Genomic DNA, 16,836 nt, shown 5'->3' with positions numbered 1-16,836 from the left:
CTCTTCACACTGCACAAAGGAAGCAGAGAGAGAGTCAGGACCAATCCCAGAGCAGCAGCCGGGCAGAGAAGGGGCTCACTACAGACAGATGGGGGAACAGAGCTCCCTGCCCCTTGGGTCCTGCCCCTGTCAGGCCGTGAGTCCCCCTTTACCCGACAGCATCACTCCCAGAGGAGCCCAGCGGGGGCAGTCCCAGGGCAGCCGGGCCCCGTGCTGCTCCCACGGGGCTCTGACCTTCGGGGAGATTGTCCACAGCTTCTAGCCTGGTGCAAGGTAACGAGGCAGCAGCCTTTGCAGACTGAGGGCTGGGTCTCCCCAGGAGCAGGTGCAGCAACGGGCCTCAGGGGGCCTCCTCCAACTCAAACTGAAATAACTCCACACAAGGGATCCAGCCACAGTCCCACCGTGGACTAAATCCGGAGAAGGCGAGATTAGAAACCGGTGACATTTCACAGGCCGGACACAGCTCTGGAGTCTGTTATCAGACCGATGGCGCACGTGATGGACGTTCTGACATTAGGGGCTACAGAAGGTGTCAGTGTGTGACACACAGCAGGGTCCCGTCCCCCCAGCAAGGAAGGGGTTCCCTGGGGCATATTAACGTGCCTTGGGAACAGCAGTAACTGGATCTGAAGAAGGAAGGGGGTGGGAGGTGCAGGGCATTAGCCAGTCCCGCTGCTGCTGCTCTCCAGGCTGTGAAAGTGGGGCTGGGTCTCCTGTGACTTGCCCAAGCTGCTGTACTCAAGGCAGCAGGACCGGCTGGCACAAGGTGCAGGGACAGACGCACGGACAGAGGCCGATGTTTCCTCTCACTCACCTGGAGGTGCGTAGCCGGCTCCCTTTCTCCCCGCAGAGAGAGAAGAGATTTCAGTGAGTGCAGCTGTTCTCAGGGCCAGAACCAGCTCTGATCTGCGTCCACAGGCTGGAACTGAGGTGCTTGACACAGCCCCAACCCCTGGGCTCACAGACGGACTCAGGGCAGGAACAAAATCATCACGGATGCAACATTTTCTCGTTCATTCCTGCCCGAAGAGCAATTTTCGTCAGGGTCTCTGGCTTAGTCTGCAGCAGGCTGTCACACTGCACTGACTCTGGGTCTGCACTGCTGCTGTTGACCTGGGAGTCCGGAGCAACCGGAGAATCTGTCCTCATCTGTCCAGAGCTGTTGCCTGACTGCTTTCTACAGACGATGACTCCGATTATCACAACCGTGACCAGGGCGAGGGGAGCGAGAACTCCAACCACGATGGGAATCAGCGAGGAGTTGGGCTCTGAAAGGGGAGAGGAGAGTGAGGGAGGGAACTGCTGAAAGCCTGCTCCCCACTTGTTGCCCGTGTCCTGCAGCCCCCTCCTGCCAGACTTCCCACCAGCTCCATGCAGCCACATGCACTGCACCCTACTATGCCCTGGGACCCCGTTATCAATCAGTGAATGTCATCGGTGCTTGTACAGGGCTACCACACGCAAGGACTTCTGCAAATGTGAATGGAGCCTCATGTCCTGTGAGGCCGGGGGTAGAGTCGAGAGGTTACTCACCCTGTGCAGTCACTGTTGTTCTTTGAGGAGTGTCCCTGGGGTGCTCCACTGTGGGTGCATGTATTTGATGGGAGATTTTCATTAGCAGTCTGCGTTGGATGGAGATTCTCATGCCCTGCACTGAGGCTATAACAGGCTGTGCAGATGAACCACCATCTGGCCCTTCTCCCTGGCCGAGGCTCAGGACATTCCGAAAAAGGGCACTGACTCTGGGGTGCTTTTGGGGCTGTCGGGTCTCCTGTGTAGCTGCTCCATGCTGATGGGAGAGCTCTTCTGTCAGCATAATTAAACACCCACAGCGAGCGGTGATAGCTGTGTTAGCAGGAGAGTGTCTCCCGCCGACTTAGCGCTGTCCACACCAGCACTTCTGTTGGTGTAACTCCTGTCACTCGGGTGTGTGTTTTTTTCACACTCCTAATCGACAAAAGTTTTACCGACAAAAGTGCCAGTGTAGACATAGCCTTGATCCTCGTCTGAAGGCAGGTATGTCCGGGAGAAACTCTCCTAGTATTTAACGATCTGTGCTGCACCTCTGCAGAGCAGGATGACTTCAGGCCTGCGGATCACTGAGGTATCACGCCTCGAGGCGGAGACTGTCAGACGGGGACGCAGCAGTCGACTGGTGCCCAGAGAGAGGAGTTGAGTGACTGGGAGATTTATCGGTGGATAAAGAGCTCGGTGGAACAGGTAAGGAATCCCCACTTGCCTCAACTGCATGGGGACTATCAGAATGACTTGATTTTATTCACCACTCTGAGAATCAAAGGTGTTGGTGGAAAAGCATAAAACAACTTTTCTTCCAAGGGAGGAAGACTCATGACCTAACTGCCAGCTTGCACAGAACAGGTGGCATTTTCTGTTCTGAGCTGTTGCAAAGAGACCCCAGAAAACCCCAAATCTGAAAAATGCTGACCAGGACCTGGGGATTCAAGTCTCATTCGTAGTCTCAGGGAAAATACCTGCTAAAAGCACAGGCCATGACATTCTCTCTGTCTGTATTTGGCCATTAACGCCTGGTAATTTGCAGTGCAGAATTATCGAGTTGCCAAGGAATAAGGGTTTCTCCCCAGAAGGTCCAGGTGTTTCTGGTCTCTGACACACGGGTGGGGAATGAATGGGGTGGAATTATAACAATGTTTAGCCCATTCATTCACCACATCGACCAACCAACAGTTAGGTGGAGGCTAGGAGAACAAGAACTCAGAGTCCTTAATGGGAACCTAATATTTTCTATCGTCTCTTTTACATGTGGGCGTTACTGTAGCTAGGGTTTGCCAAATGGTTTTTGCAGGGCCCAGGAGAGCCTCATGGACAGGCAGGGCAATGCCAGACATATCCAACAGCTTGTGTTGGGATTCTCTGCCCGCCTCGAGAGGTATCTGTAGGGATCTGCCACCCGCTTAATGAGGTCCTGGAACTGTAGAAAATCATCGGCCATCACGGGAGAAGGTGGCATTACCGCTTCATCCGGCAAGGAGATGGAAGCTTGAGGGGCAGCTTCTTTGTCTGCCCAGGTGTCTTGGTCTTCAAATGTTCCCTCCTGTTTCTGGGGCGAAGCTTGGGTCTCCCATCATCCGGATGGAAAAGGGTCAGGGCCCTGGAGAACTGTCTGTGATAAGCTGCCCTGGGACCCCAACATGGCCACTGATGACCATATGGGGGAGGGGTGGCATCCAGGGCTGCTTCCACCTGAAGTGATGAGGTCCTTGAACATCTGTCCATCTATGGGGTGGTTCTTGGAATGACCACTCGCCCTGTTATGTTTGAGCATTGGAGTAACTGGTGGCGTCGGCTGGAGGAAGGGAACCTTGCCCTCTATGCTGTGATGAACCTTCCCCCAGCTCGGGAACATTAGCCTGTTGACAATGGTTTGCCCACACAGCCTGACACAGCCTCAGCGTGGGGCATGAGCATAGCAACGGCACATGTCCAGGCCCAACGGACAGTGCTAAGGAAAATGTCCAATCCAAGATACACGGGGCACACCTGAAGTGCAGCGCCCAGAGAGACACTAGTTGAAGAAGAGCCAGTACTATTGTCCCCATGTTAGTGGTGAGAAACTGAGGGACACAGACCAGGACAGAGGAAAAGCTGGGGATAGAACCCAGGAGTCCTGGCTCCCGCCCCCCTGTTCTAACCCACCAGCCCCCAATCCCCTCCCACAGCTGGGATAGAACCCAGGAGTCCTGGCTCCCGCCCCCCTGTTCTAACGCACCAGCCCCCAGTCCCCTCCCACAGCTGGGATAGAACCCAGGAGTCCTGGCTCCTGCCCCCCTGTTCTAATCCACCAGCCCCCACTCCCCTCCCACAGCTGGGATAGAACCCAGGAGTCCGGGCTCCCAGCCCTCTCTCCCTGCTCTAATAGCCCAGGCTGCCTTTCATGACAGCTCTCCTCCCCCTATAACATATTGTCAGGGAGCGTGGGGGAGTCAGGGTCCTGCACCACCACTTCCTGCGGTTCCCCGGGACTCTCAGCCAGCCGGTAACACAGAAGGTTTATTAGCTGACAGGACCCAGGCCCAGGCAGGGTTTGTAGGTACAGCCAGGACCCCTCAGTCAGGTCCCTCTGGGGGGCAGGGAGCTTAGACCCCAGACTCGGGGTTCCTGCCTCTTCCCAGTGATTTCTGCTCAGGGTCCTTTTGTCTCTCCCACACTTGTTCCCAGCTTGACTTGCCTATTAAAGGGACACATTCCTCTACCCTGATGAGCAGAAGAGAGACCTTTTGGGGTTCTGCAGAGTCACAGAGTGCAACCAGACAGCAGATGTGAAAAATTGGGATGGGGGTGGGGAGTAATAGGAGCCTATATAAGAAAAAGACCCAAAAATTGGGACTGTCCCTATAAAATCAAGACATCTTGTCACCCTAGAGTCAATCCTAGGCTGAGCACTGCTGCACTCATGGTAGGAGTGGGGGCCCCCAGGGTCCCAGGATAGCAAGTTCTCTCTGTCCGCTCCTGGAGGTGACTGGGATGGGGGGGCTGTGCTTGGCTTTGGAGTGGTGACAGGCAGGTGCAGCCTTTTACTTTGTATAAACCTAACACATTCTCTTGTCTCTGTCACCCAGCACCATGTCCTTTTCTTCCCTTTCTCTGTCCGAGGGACCTGGGAGCCGCCCAGAGTGCCCCTGCCTAGCACCGAATGGACACTGCATTGTGGCACACACAGGGGCCCAGGACTCAAGCTGGGCCTTTCTGAAATAAGGTTTTGTGGAGAGGTAAGACCTGCCCTTTCTCTAAGCATTGCAGTGAGGTAGGACACCTGAGGCAGGCAGAGGGAAAGGCTCCCACAAGCCGCTTTGATCAGCTATTGTGGAAGCAGGGCAGTGTGGGGTGGGGTATCTCTTTGGGACAGTCCCTTTACCTTGTTTGTGTGGGACCCACACACAGAACAGGGATGGGGAAGACAATTAAAACTCAGGGAAATGTGACTGTAAAACCAGAACAACTGGGGGGGGGGGGTCGCTCAGGAGAGGCCTGGGCGACTCGAGGTCCTGAAATTACCGTACACTCGTTTTTTACACTGACTAGATTTCTGGTGGATAATGTTCATTTAAAACCCTCTCACACAGACACTGTTCGGTTTCTGCATGCCACGGAGGGCACCAGCAATCAGCAAGCCGGGAGCTGTGGCTGGAGGATCCCTGTGTCACAAACCCCATCAGTGTGACAGGAACAGGAGACCCCCCCGCCAGCTGGGGGGGCCCCTTTACATGACTTCCAACACCCTTCCCCCTTCTGGGTGCAGTTCCACCTTCCAGAAAGGGAGGCTGCTCCCTCCGACAGCCACAGTTCCAGTCATACAGGCTGGAAAGAAGGGCTTCCCAAGACCTCCCAAGAGCGGTGCCCGGGGATGAGGGAACTATTGCTCCCCCCAGTGACCGGCTCCCTCTGGACACACTATACCCCGGGGTGCAGCCGACAGCCTCAGAGATGGAGAGTGAGGCATATTCCCAGCCTGCCAGACTCTAGCACATGGACTGTTCTGCAGAGAGACGTGTCAGTGCAAGGAGGGAGCACAGAGATCCAGAGACCTGGTTCCAGCCCAGAAACCAAAAGAATTTCTACCTAGTTAAAGAAGAGTTTGATATTGATTTGGGGGGGGGGAGGGGAGGATGCCCCATATAGGCCCAGGATGTTAGAGGGGCTCCTAGACCCAGGCAGGGGTCCTACCTCTAGCATCCCCTGGTCTGTCTGCTTTCAGGGCAATGGCCTCTGTTTCCCCACACCTGGTGTAGCCTCCTTCTCCTCCCCCCCGGAGACACAACACACACAACGACACTCACTGTCCTTAACCCAAAAGAAATCACGGGGCTTCCTCAGGCTCTCGTGCTCCACTCGGCACGTGTACAGGTCTGTCTCCTTGGGGTCTACCTCTGTGGCTGCCCAGGTGTAGTAGGTCCCGTCCTCATTGGGCACAATGCCCCCTCGCTGCGTCTCCTGGTCTCTGGTCTCCCCATCTTTCACCCAGGTGACGGCGATGTTCCGGGGGTAGAAGCCGTGGGCCCGGCAGGAGAGGGTGGTGGGGCCTTCGGGGGCTGCCTTGGCCAACACCTTCACTTCCGGGGTCTCTGAAAAGGCAGCAGCCCTGGAGTTAGACAGTGGCCCTCAAGCTCTCCGCCAGGACACATCACTACACTAGGAACGGACAATGTTACCTGGCTCAGTGCACAGGCCCCCCATTCTTAGCCTAGGCAGGAGCCACTGTGACCTGGTGCCAGGCAAGGTGAGTCTGGGGCAGAACCGGAGGTGATTTTCAGCTGTAATCCCTTCCAGCGCCAATAAGCAGTTTATGGTGAGTGGTCACACGTTTACGCTGCGGGAGCTGCTTTGCAGGGGCTTGTCAGGGAGAGGAGGCCGGGGGTGGGAGCTGGAGGGCTACTGGGGCAGGCCAGTCCAGAGGCCTAGGCGGAGATACAGGAAAAAGGCCTGAGGAAGCCATGTGCAGGAGGTGCCCTAGGAAACAGGAGGACAAGGCGAGAGCTTGGGCTGTTACGGGTGGACAGCCCGACTGTACCCAGCCTTCCGCCTGTAGTAGGGGTGGGGTGAAGGTGAAGCAGTCAAGACGCTGACAGCAGGAGTGAGGAAGAAGGAAGGAGCTACGCAGTATCAGATCAAGGTTTAAGAAGACGGGTGACCCTGCTGGGCGGCTTTCTGCCCACCTCACCTTTCCTCTGCAGAGTCTCCTTCCCGTACTCCAGGTACTTTCTGAGCTCCTCGACACAGTTCTGCTCCAGATACCACTTGCCATACTCTGCCAAGCTCCTATCAGCCTCCCACTTCCCCTTAGTGACTTGTGCTCCTGTGTCTGCTGCTGTCCAGGTCAGGGTCTCCTTATCCAGGCTGATAAAGTCTCTTCCATCGTAGCCATACTGCCAGTACCCACCGGTGCTTCTGCCATCCAGTAACTCACAGCCAGCCATGAACTGCCAGGTGTGAAACCCTGAAACACACCCAGAGCCCCCCAGCATGGGGCAGGGTCTGAGACACGGAGCAGCTCATCTCAGCTGTGTCTCTTCACCCGAAACACACAGGAACATCCCTCAATGGAGAGGAAGGGGAGGGGGCACAGGCAGGTCAGCACCCCCCTTTCTGGTTTCTCCCTTTTCCAACACCCCATGTTGTCACTGATTCCCTTCCTGCCGCCCAGAGCCCCTCTCTGCCACTCTTCTAGCCACAGTGCCCACTCCATCTTGCTTCTCAGCTCCAGGCACCCCACTCAGCCCCTTCACCAGCCCACTCTGCCCCAGTGCCTGCCCCCTGTTCCATATGCATCAGCTTTGTGTCCTTGCTGCCCCAGCTCCCCTTGCCCTCTTCTGCCCCTGCCCCCAACACTCCCTGAGGCTCTGCCACACTGGGCACCAGGACAGGGCCTCCCCTCCTCAGCCCTAGCTCCCTGGCTCTGCGCTCACACCGAGGGGGAGGCACCCAGTACGGAGAGGAGCCCCCTGCTCTGTGAGGAATCGGCCCAGGCCATCGCTGGCTGTACAGGGGCAGGGAGGCTGGGGGAATTCAGTGGATGAATAACCACCCGGGGACTCTCCCTGGGAACCTTCTGCACTGCAGGGACGTTACAGGAATTCAGAACAGTTTCTCCAGAGAGAACCGGAGACAGTACCCGGCCGGGGGAGCCCAACACAGGCATGTGGGGCCTACTCCAGCCCAGTCAGTGTCTGGTCCCAGTGCTGCCTCCAGGGCTGGCTTTGCAAAGGGGCCCTTCATGCACAAGCAGATTTGTGGCCAAAGACACTGGCTTTTTCCTAGCAGGGCCACGCCCGGGGCTCCATGCTGAGAGGTGTGTGCGGGGGGGGGAGGGGGCATGGCTGCCAAGTGCCAGGCCCACAGGGCAGAGGGCATCAGGAGAGCCAGCGTTGGCACAGGGAGGTCAGGCCAGGAACAGGTTTTCCCTCCTCCACAGGCACTTCCCTGCGGCCTCCAGAGACGGAATCTCCCCTGGTCTGCGTCTCCTGAGCTCAGCACTATGAGAACACTCAGCTCTCCTGAGAGAGACAAAACCAACATACTCTGGGGGTGGGCTCTGCAAACCCACCCACGGGGCTTAGACACAGTCCCCATTAAAGGTAGCAGGAGCCAAGAGTCTAAATCCACCCCTCCTCCACCAGGTATGAAAGTCTCCCCAGTCCCTGTGGACCAGCCAGGTCATGCTCAGCACGGGTCCATATCAGGGGAATGTAGCATTAAGCCACCTTTGCTGCTCCTCAGTCTTGGCCTGGTCCTCTAGGCAGGGTAAAACAGCTCTCACTGTGCTGGCAGTGCCCACTGGCCCAGCCCAGCAGCCAGCTTCCCAGCCACAGCCCTACCTCAGGGGCTGCTACCCTGTCCCACGGGAACCCCCTCTGGCCGAGGGTGCCTGGGGAGAGTCTCACCAGGTTGGGAAGCTGCCCCACCACTCATAATGTAGCATTTTACCACCTGACAGAGATAAATGTAGCTCAGTGCCACCCCAGGGCTGCTCTATGATCGCCTCTCTCCCACAATGGTCCCCTTGGGTGGCCTTCTGCCCCTTGACACCCACACTGCCCAGCCCCAGAACACCTTTTGTCCCGCATCCCCTGTGCTGCTGGCTCTGGAGATCTGGGGAGTCTCCCTCTCCTTCCCTGACAGCCAACCTTGCACCAGACCAAGCTGCAGGATCTGATGCCTGGGTTTAGCTCCCCGGAGCTGCTTCTGGTTTTCCTGGGGACTTGGGGAGGAGCAGCAGCCTGATGGCCCTGGGGACTGGTCTGCCTGCCGCAGCCCCCTCTACACACAAAGCAGGAGCCAGCAGGGGGCTGCGCAGTTCTAGTAGGAGGATTTTACGGCTGTACTTTGTATGATTTAGAATGAAGGATAAAGAATAATAATGTAGCAAGTATTACATGGACTGGTGTAGGATTTCCCCACATTCTGCCAGCCACCCTTTCTGAAATGGGCTAAGGGGCCATTGGTAGAGATGCATCAGCCAGAATCTGTGTCTGGGCTGATTTCAAGGCAGGGACAGACCTTTAGGGTCACCCCTTTGTTGTAGGTTTAGCATTTTAAAATAAGTAAACGAATGCCATGATCAGGGCCGGCTCCAGCGTTTTTGCGGCCCCAAGTGGCGGAGAAAAAAAAAAAAGCTGCTATCAGTGGCACTTGAGCGGCACGGCAGCTCTACAGCCGCCACTTCGTTCTTCAGCAGCAATTCGGCGGCAGGTCCTTCCCTCCAAGAGGGAGTGAGGGACCTGCTGCCAAATTGCCGCCGAAGAGCCCGACATGCTGCCCCTTTCCGTTAGGGCCGCCCCAAGCACCTGCTTCCTGTGCTGGTGCCTGGAGCTGGCCCTGGCCATGACTGTTTTTCTCTTGCATTGCAACTGGATGTTGTGATGGAGCAGGGGCTGTCTGTGTGGGGAGTGGGAGAGCAGGGGAGGACTTTAGGGGATGGATGATGCCAGGGCCTGTAACCTGAGCTAGGTAAGGGAGGGGAAAGGTCAACACCTTTGCCCGGCAAGGGGACAAAGGAAGGGGGTGGCAGGAGGGAAGCAGTTTGAGTTTGGGCTTGGGGCTGTGTGGGCGGAATTCAGGGGATCCTAGCTAGGATCCAAGCACCCTGAAAGCCCAGAAGGACTCGGTGGAGGGGTCCTGACTGTGCCTGCAAGCTCTGCTGTAACCTGTGTTCCTGTTGTCCAATAAACCTTCTGTTTTACTGGCTGGCCGAGAGTCACTGTGGGTCCCAGGAAGAGGGGTGCAGGGCTGGACTCCCCCACACTCTGTGACAGATGTTCCTGTTCAAAATGCTCTGTGTAATCAATTCTGTTTTGTGTGTGAATGAGGAATGTGTGTGTTAAGAGATAAGTGTGAAGGCCATCGCTGAACCAGATGTGCTAGAGAGGAACCGGAGACAGATGTGTAAGCAGAGTCAGGATGAGCTCTACCCTGACATCTGGTGGAAAGAATTTCAGAGAGTGTATTTGCGTAGGCACGCCTACCCCATCCCAGACTGCCGAGCTGTGGGACTGCTTGGTGACAAATTGTTCACCCTCAGTTGGGCAGTACTGGCTAGACAAGGGACATGGGTTCCAAAACCCAGTGAATTGAGAGAGGCTGGGGACAGGTATCTGTGCCTGGTGGTGCAGGTGCCTCGTGGAGCCAGAAGCACCAGTTCCATCCTCTCCTCTCTCCACTGTGGAATGTCAGAGTTGATTTTTTTATTCCCTCAGGAATCTAGATACAGGTGACTGAGCTGAACTCACTTTGGGCTAATGGTGCACTAGCACTGGGGCTCCCCCACTAAAAGCTGAAATCACTGAGTACGGTGCTAACTAGTGGGGGAGCCTGAAGCTATACTGTGGAACAGAGCAGCTGGCGGAGTGGAGCAGTTGTGGGGACGGCTGGAGCGGATCGCGGGACAGCTGGTGGCAGCGGAGCGGCTGACAGAGCGGAGTAGCTGTGGGACGGGTGGAGCGGCCCACAGAGCGAGCGGAGCTGAGCAGTTTGCAGAGAGAACTGGAGCAGCTCATGGAGCAGAGCAGCTGGTGGAGCGGAGCAGTTCCTGAGGATGGCTGGAGGAGCAGAGTGGAGTGGCTGGTAAAGTGGAGCAGTTCATGGAGAAGGTGGAAGCAGAACCCACAGAGAGGCAGGGCAGTTGGCCCCGGACCACATAAGGTGCCCCTTTCTACCCAGGCTGGGGGGAGGGACCTCTACAGATATACTCTCAAACTCTGGGGTGGCATTGACCAGAGACTTTTGGGTTGTTGGACTTTGGGGTGATTGGACTTAAAACCCTAAGGGGAAAAAGGACAGTGCCAAACGTACTTGGAGGTGGGTTTTGTTTATGGTTTGTGTTATAACCCTGTTTGTGGTGTTTCTCCAGTGGGATGCCGCATTGATTCCTTCCTTTATTAAAAAAGATTTTGCTACACTCAGACTCCGTGCTTGCGAGAGGGGAAGTATTGCCTCCTAGAGGCGCCCAGGGGGGTGTGGTATGTGAGTGTCCCAGGTCACTGGGTGGGGGCTCGAGTCGGTTATGCATTGTGTTACTGAAACGGAACCCCTGGATACTAAACCCGGCCCTTGTTGCTGCCAACTCAGAGGGGCAGAAGGGTTACAGACGCAAGGGCACCAGGAGGCTGCAACACACCCCTAAGACATGTCCGAGGAGGGTAGATTGACAATTCTAAAGATGAGAGGCACCCATCAATGGGGACAAGACAGCTATGATCAAAACCAGCCTGGGGTAACTCCCTGAGAGGCTTGATGAAAGAACAAGATAAAGGATAAGGACAATTTAAGAAAACAAGCACTCGTCAAAGGACAATTCAGCAGGACGGTGCAGAACTCACTGGTCCCAAAGAAGGAAGATCATTGTATAACCAGGAGGCCTTGCCATGAAACTGTGGGTTCATCCTGCCAAGACTTCCCCGGAGCATTGTGTCTCGATTGACAGGACCCGGCTCCTCCCTACCCACAATCAACCCAGCTGGGCACTAGATTGATCCGGACTCTGGACTGGTCACTGTAACATCGACTGGCGGGACAGTGCGTGTGTGATTGGATGCATATGCTAATTGTTGTATTTCCAATAAATGCAGCATGTTGCCTTTTCCCCGGAAAAGATCCTGTGTGCTTCTTATAAGCATAACACAGTGCCCCTGAATGGTGGCAGAAGCTGGATCAGTGACGGCTCCAGTGCAGGCAGAAGTGTTGAGTCGCCAGGAGCTGATGTTAATGCTGCTAAGATGAAGGACTCATGGTGGTGTCCCATGCGCTGGCATCCCTGGGACTGACAGAGGAGGGGGTCAATATGAGGGGAATGGGGCAGGAGAAGGGAGTCAGGGCAGTGGCTGGGGAGGGGGTGGCAGGGATAGAAGAGCAGCCTCCCAGCGCAAGGTTTGGGGCGGGCGAGCAGAGCCCCCCTCTCAGCACTGGGGAGGCCGGTGTCCGTAGGAGCAGGCCAGGCTGGACAGTCTCACAGCAGGGACCAATGGGCCAGACTGGTCATGAGGGGGTTAAACCAGCCCCAGAGGAGGAGCGCTAGGAGGCCAGACCCTGTCACCCAGAGGGCAGGGCCACAAGGAACCCAGCTGTCAGGGGACAGGCAGGGAATTAGCTCTCAGTGGTGGGCTGGGGGAGGCATGGGGAGGGGGCTGGGACACACCTGAGTGAGGAACAGCGACAGAGCTGGTATAACCAGGAGGAGTCATGGGACCCGGCAGTGACAGTCCCTGCTCAGGAAGGGCAAGGCAGGTACAGGGGCAGCAAGCTGTGATGAACTGGGAATGTTCTGGGTGTTTTCTCTGAGTACTGTGTTGGTGCCTCAGTGTCCCCATGGCAGTTCTTAAGTATCTGGCAGAGCAAAGGCCCAGTGCACCTAAATGCCTGACACTCTGTCTCCTAGCAACTGATGGCCTGGGCCCCCCCCTCTGCAAAGGTGCCAGCTGAAGGTGTTGGAGACAAAGGGATCAGGTGACCTCCTGGCCCGGGAAAGGGGCTGAGCAGAGAGGAGGGGCTGGGAGGGGTTGTTAGTCTGGAGCTGGCTGGGGTCGAGGGTGGAGGGCAGACCTGGGGGTCTGGTTCACTGCCCCCAGAATGGACCCAGCCGAGGGGTCCGGTTCTCTGTACCTACAAGCTCTGTTTTAGACCCTGTTCCTGTCATCGAATAAACCTCTGTTTTACTGGCTGGCTGAGAGTCACGTCTGACTGCAAAGTGGGGGTGCAGAACCCGGTGGCTTCCCCAGGACCCCACTGGGGTGGACTCGCTGTGGGAAGCGCCCGGAGGGGCAGAGGATGCTGAATGCTCCAAGGTCAGACCCAGGAGGTGAAGCCGTGTGAGCTTCTTGCCCTGAACAAGTCTGCTCCAAGGGAGAGGAGGCTCCCCAGAGTCCTGACTGGCTTGGTGGGGAGCAGTTCCAGAGCATCCCCCGGGGACTCCATGACACAAGTGCAGCAGAGACCCCCACCCCCTCAGTGACAGGTCAGCAGTGCCCAGCACTGAACGCTTACAGATCACAACATGCGACATGAGACAGCACAATCCCAGGGCCTGGCCAGGGGGCTACAGCCCCACCAGGGACACAGCAGGAGGAACGGCTCTTTACCCCTTTATCGACAGCATGTGGGGGAACCTGCCTCACCCGGAGGGGTCCAACCGGGGGGGACACGTGCTGGGGTTTGTGCTGCCAGGAGTCAGACAGCCAAGGAGTCTCTGCATGTTACAGGGGCTGATTCTCCGACCCACCAGCCCGAGTCGATGTCAGACCCTGGTTCTGAGCAGGGGAGAGGAACCTGACTGGCCATGAACTCAGACTGGAGACAAGACAAAACTCCTCCTAGGGAGACTCCCTGCTAAGCGGCTTCTCCCCAGGGCTGGGTGAACGCAGGGCTGCCACTCGCCTGACTGTACTGTGCCTCTCAGGACACTGGGTGGGTTTGGTAAAGCCCCAGCACCTGGAGTCCTGGGATTAGGGGGAATCTCAGCTCTTCCTTACAGCTGTAAGTTCTAGCCCTCCTGGCAGCAGAGAAAAGCCTGGAAATTTGACCCCCAAAGGCACAAACCAGGAGGCAAATAAAAATAATCTCCAATATTGTTACCCAAGAAACACTGATGATATTTAAGCCAAATTTAGGATTGCTGAGGCCTGACTCATGATTTCTGAACACTTGGGCCGGGCCTGTTGATACTGGGGTTCCCCATCACTCGGTGTCTGTGAACTGAGATGGCTCAGATTCCAGCCCCAGCTCACCCACACACTGCAGGGTCTGACAGCATGGCTGTCCCAGCAGGGAGACACGTGCAGGATCCCGTGTGTGAGTCTCTGGCCTGGGGGACCAGGAGGCCAGACTAGCCAGGTCCGATGGGACCTTCAGGCCTTCACACCTGTGATGCTCAGCTGAGAAATGACCATACAAAGGGCGGCAGAGGCAGCTGGAAGTGGGACTGGTAGCAGGGTGTTTGGGGAGAGGACAGCAAGAAATTCACACTTTGGAGGGTGTCAAAAATGTCTTTGCCATAAACCCTCCATCCTGCAGCCTCCCCCCCATGTGTCCCTCTGTCTTGCATGTTCACATTGACCCTCATGAGTAAATGCCCCCATGGACCCCCTCCATCCCCCACTGACTCCTTCCCCAACCCCTGCCCCCAAGTCCCTGTGGCTGTGGGCAGGGGGGTCCCACACTCACCCTTGCTCTGGTTGTAGCGGTTTCTCAGAGTCTCCACAGCATCTCTGAACCTGGCCTTATTGACCTGGAAGATCCGTGTCTCCTGGTCCCAGTACGTCGGGTCCAGGTTCCTCGCCATCCACTCTGTTCTGGGCTCCGCGTTCTTTGTCTTGGTGGTATAGTCAATGATGAGCTGCCCGTCCACGTAGCCAGCCGCGATGAACTGGGGCAGCCTGGGGCCAGGCTCCGACACCCCCGTGTAGAAATAGTGCAGTGTGTGCGGGCCTGAGGGATAGAGAGAGTCAGACCCATTGGCACTGGGCCCCGGCACTGAGCAGGACTGCCAGGACCCAGGAGGGGCTGTATGGGAAGGTGACTGTGGGGAGGGCTGGGCAGGGCCCACACAGCAGCAGGAGTGAGGAGACCCAAGGGAGGGCAGACCTGGGGGTGATGAAGGGATGGGGGACAGGCCATTTCCAGCCCCTCCCTTTTCCCTCCTTGCTCCCTCTCCTCCTTTGCACGGCCCTGCACCTAACTTCTCACCCCCCCATGCTGCTGTCGTCTCCCATCCACCCAGCTCCCGCCTCAGCTGCCCTCTCTGATCTCCTCTCCTGGACTCTGTTCCTTTCCTCAGCCTCCCACACTCGTGTTCAGTAATGTCAACTTCCATGTCGATGGCCCATCTGAGCCTCTGCTCCCCATCTCCCGTCTGCTCCCCTGCATTCACCTAGCTGCCCTGAGTCAGCTGCCCCGCTAACCAAAAGGCCCTGCACGGGACTTGGCTTCACCAAGCCCTGCTCTCTGGGCTTTCCAGTGCTGGTCTCCTTCAGCATCACCCATCAGCCCCCTCACCCCGGCTCTGCTGTGACATCCAGTCCATCAGCATCGCCACTAATTCTCATCACCCTCAGTCCTCTCCTCCCCTTCTTCCATCGATATGGTGGAGATTCATCCTCCCGCAGCCTTCACTCTCTTGCCTCTCTGTCCCATTGCAAGGTCGGCCCTGCCAGTTGCCGAACCCCGGCTTGCTCCAACATCTGCTTCCTCCATTCCTGTTTCATGCTGCGGAACGTCTCTGCTACAGACTAGGGACCGAATGGCTAGGAAGCAGTTCTGCAGAAAAGGACCTAGAGGTTACAGTGGACGAGAAGCTGGATATGAGTCAACAGTGGGCCCTTGTTGCCAAGAAGGCTAACGGCATTTTGGCCTGTATAAGTAGGGGCATTGCCAGGAGATCGAGGGACATGATCGTTCCCCTCTATTTGGCACTGGTGAGGACACATCTGGAGTACTGTGTCCAGTTTTGGGCCCACACTACAAGAAGGCTGTGGAAAAATTGGAAAGAGTCCAGTGGAGGGCAGCAAAAATGATTAGGGGGCTGGAGCACATGACTTATGAGGACAGGCTGAGGGAACTGGGATTGTTTAGTCTGCAGAAGCGAAGAATGAGGGGGGATTTGATCGCTGCTTTCAACTACCCGAAAGGGGGTTCCAAAGAGGATGGATCTAGACTGTTCTTAGTGGTGGCAGATGACAGAACAAGGAGAAATGGTCTCATGTTGCAGTGGGGGAGGTTTAGGTTGGATATTAGAAAACACTATTTCCCTAGGAGGGTGGTGAAGCACTGGAATGGGTTCCCTAGGGAGGTGGTGGAATCTCCTTCCTTAGAGGTTTTTAAGGTCAGGCTTGACGAAGCCCTGGCTGGGATGATTTAGTTGGGGTTGGTCCTGCTTTGAGCAGGGGGTTGGACTAGATACCTCCTGAGGTCCCTTCCAACCCTGATATTCTATAGTTCTATGGTGGAAATCTCACGGCCAGGCTGACGTCCTCCACTACAGATTTGTTCTGCCCTTCCTCAGTTCTGCCATTTTCCTTGTTACACAACTCGACTTCTCCAGCCTCACTGGATCCCCAGCCAAGAATCTCAGTTGCCTCTTCTCCACCTTCGTCTCCCCCCTCAAGTCCTTCCCATTTCCTGCCCCCACTGCGCTCTGCACAGCATCTCACTGGTTTCTTCCAGAGAAAATTTACAAAATGCAACATGACCATCCAGCTCCCCTCACCTCTTTCAACTCCCACCTCCCTCTCCCTCGTGGCAGATGTGCAGGGCTATACCAAATTCACAGCCCATTTTAGTCAATTTCACACTCGTAGGATTTTAAAAATCATGTCATAATTTCAGCTATTTAAATTAGGGCTCTCGATTAATTGCAGTTAATTCATGTGATTAACTCAAAAATTAATTGGATAACAAAATTAATCGTGATTAATCACAGTTTTAATCGTCCTGTTAAGCAACAGAATATCAACTGAAATTTATTAAACATTTTTGGATGTTCTTCTACATTTTCAAATATATTGATTTCAATTACAGTACAGAATACAAAGTGTACAGTGCTCACTTTATATTATTTTTTATTACAAATATTTGCACTGTAAACAAAAGAAATAGTATTTTTCAATTCACCTCGTACAAGTACCATAGTGCGATCTCTTTATTGTGAAAGTTCAATTTACAAATGTATATTGTTTTGTTACATAATTGCACCCAGAAACAAAACAATGTAAAACTTCAGAGCCTACAAAAACAACGAGGAGTCCTTGTGGCACCTTAGAGACTAACACATTTATTTGGGCAGAAGCTTTCATGGGCTAGAACCCACTTCAT

The 16,836-nt window shown here is 55.5% G+C and overlaps 1 protein-coding gene across 1 annotated transcript in view; it reads right to left on the bottom strand.

The window, feature by feature from the left end:
* Positions 1-638: 638 nt before the first annotated feature.
* Positions 639-16,836, bottom strand: part of LOC115643389 (class I histocompatibility antigen, F10 alpha chain-like) — a 33,148-nt gene continuing 16,950 nt past the window's right edge. Inside the window, exons 2-5 of the mRNA XM_030547379.1 lie at positions 14,191-14,454; positions 6,701-6,976; positions 5,820-6,104; positions 639-1,271 (exon numbers count right to left, since the gene is read on the bottom strand). Coding sequence (XP_030403239.1) covers positions 994-1,271; positions 5,820-6,104; positions 6,701-6,976; positions 14,191-14,454 — 1,103 coding nt within the window. The 3' untranslated portion in view covers positions 639-993. The remainder of the gene's footprint in view (positions 1,272-5,819; positions 6,105-6,700; positions 6,977-14,190; positions 14,455-16,836) is intronic.

This window comes from Gopherus evgoodei, unplaced genomic scaffold (genome assembly GCF_007399415.2).
Source record: "Gopherus evgoodei ecotype Sinaloan lineage unplaced genomic scaffold, rGopEvg1_v1.p scaffold_58_arrow_ctg1, whole genome shotgun sequence".
Lineage (NCBI taxonomy): Eukaryota > Metazoa > Chordata > Testudines > Testudinidae > Gopherus > Gopherus evgoodei.
The sequence above is the reverse complement of the archived record's forward strand: the minus strand, read 5'-3'. Positions and strand labels throughout refer to the sequence as shown.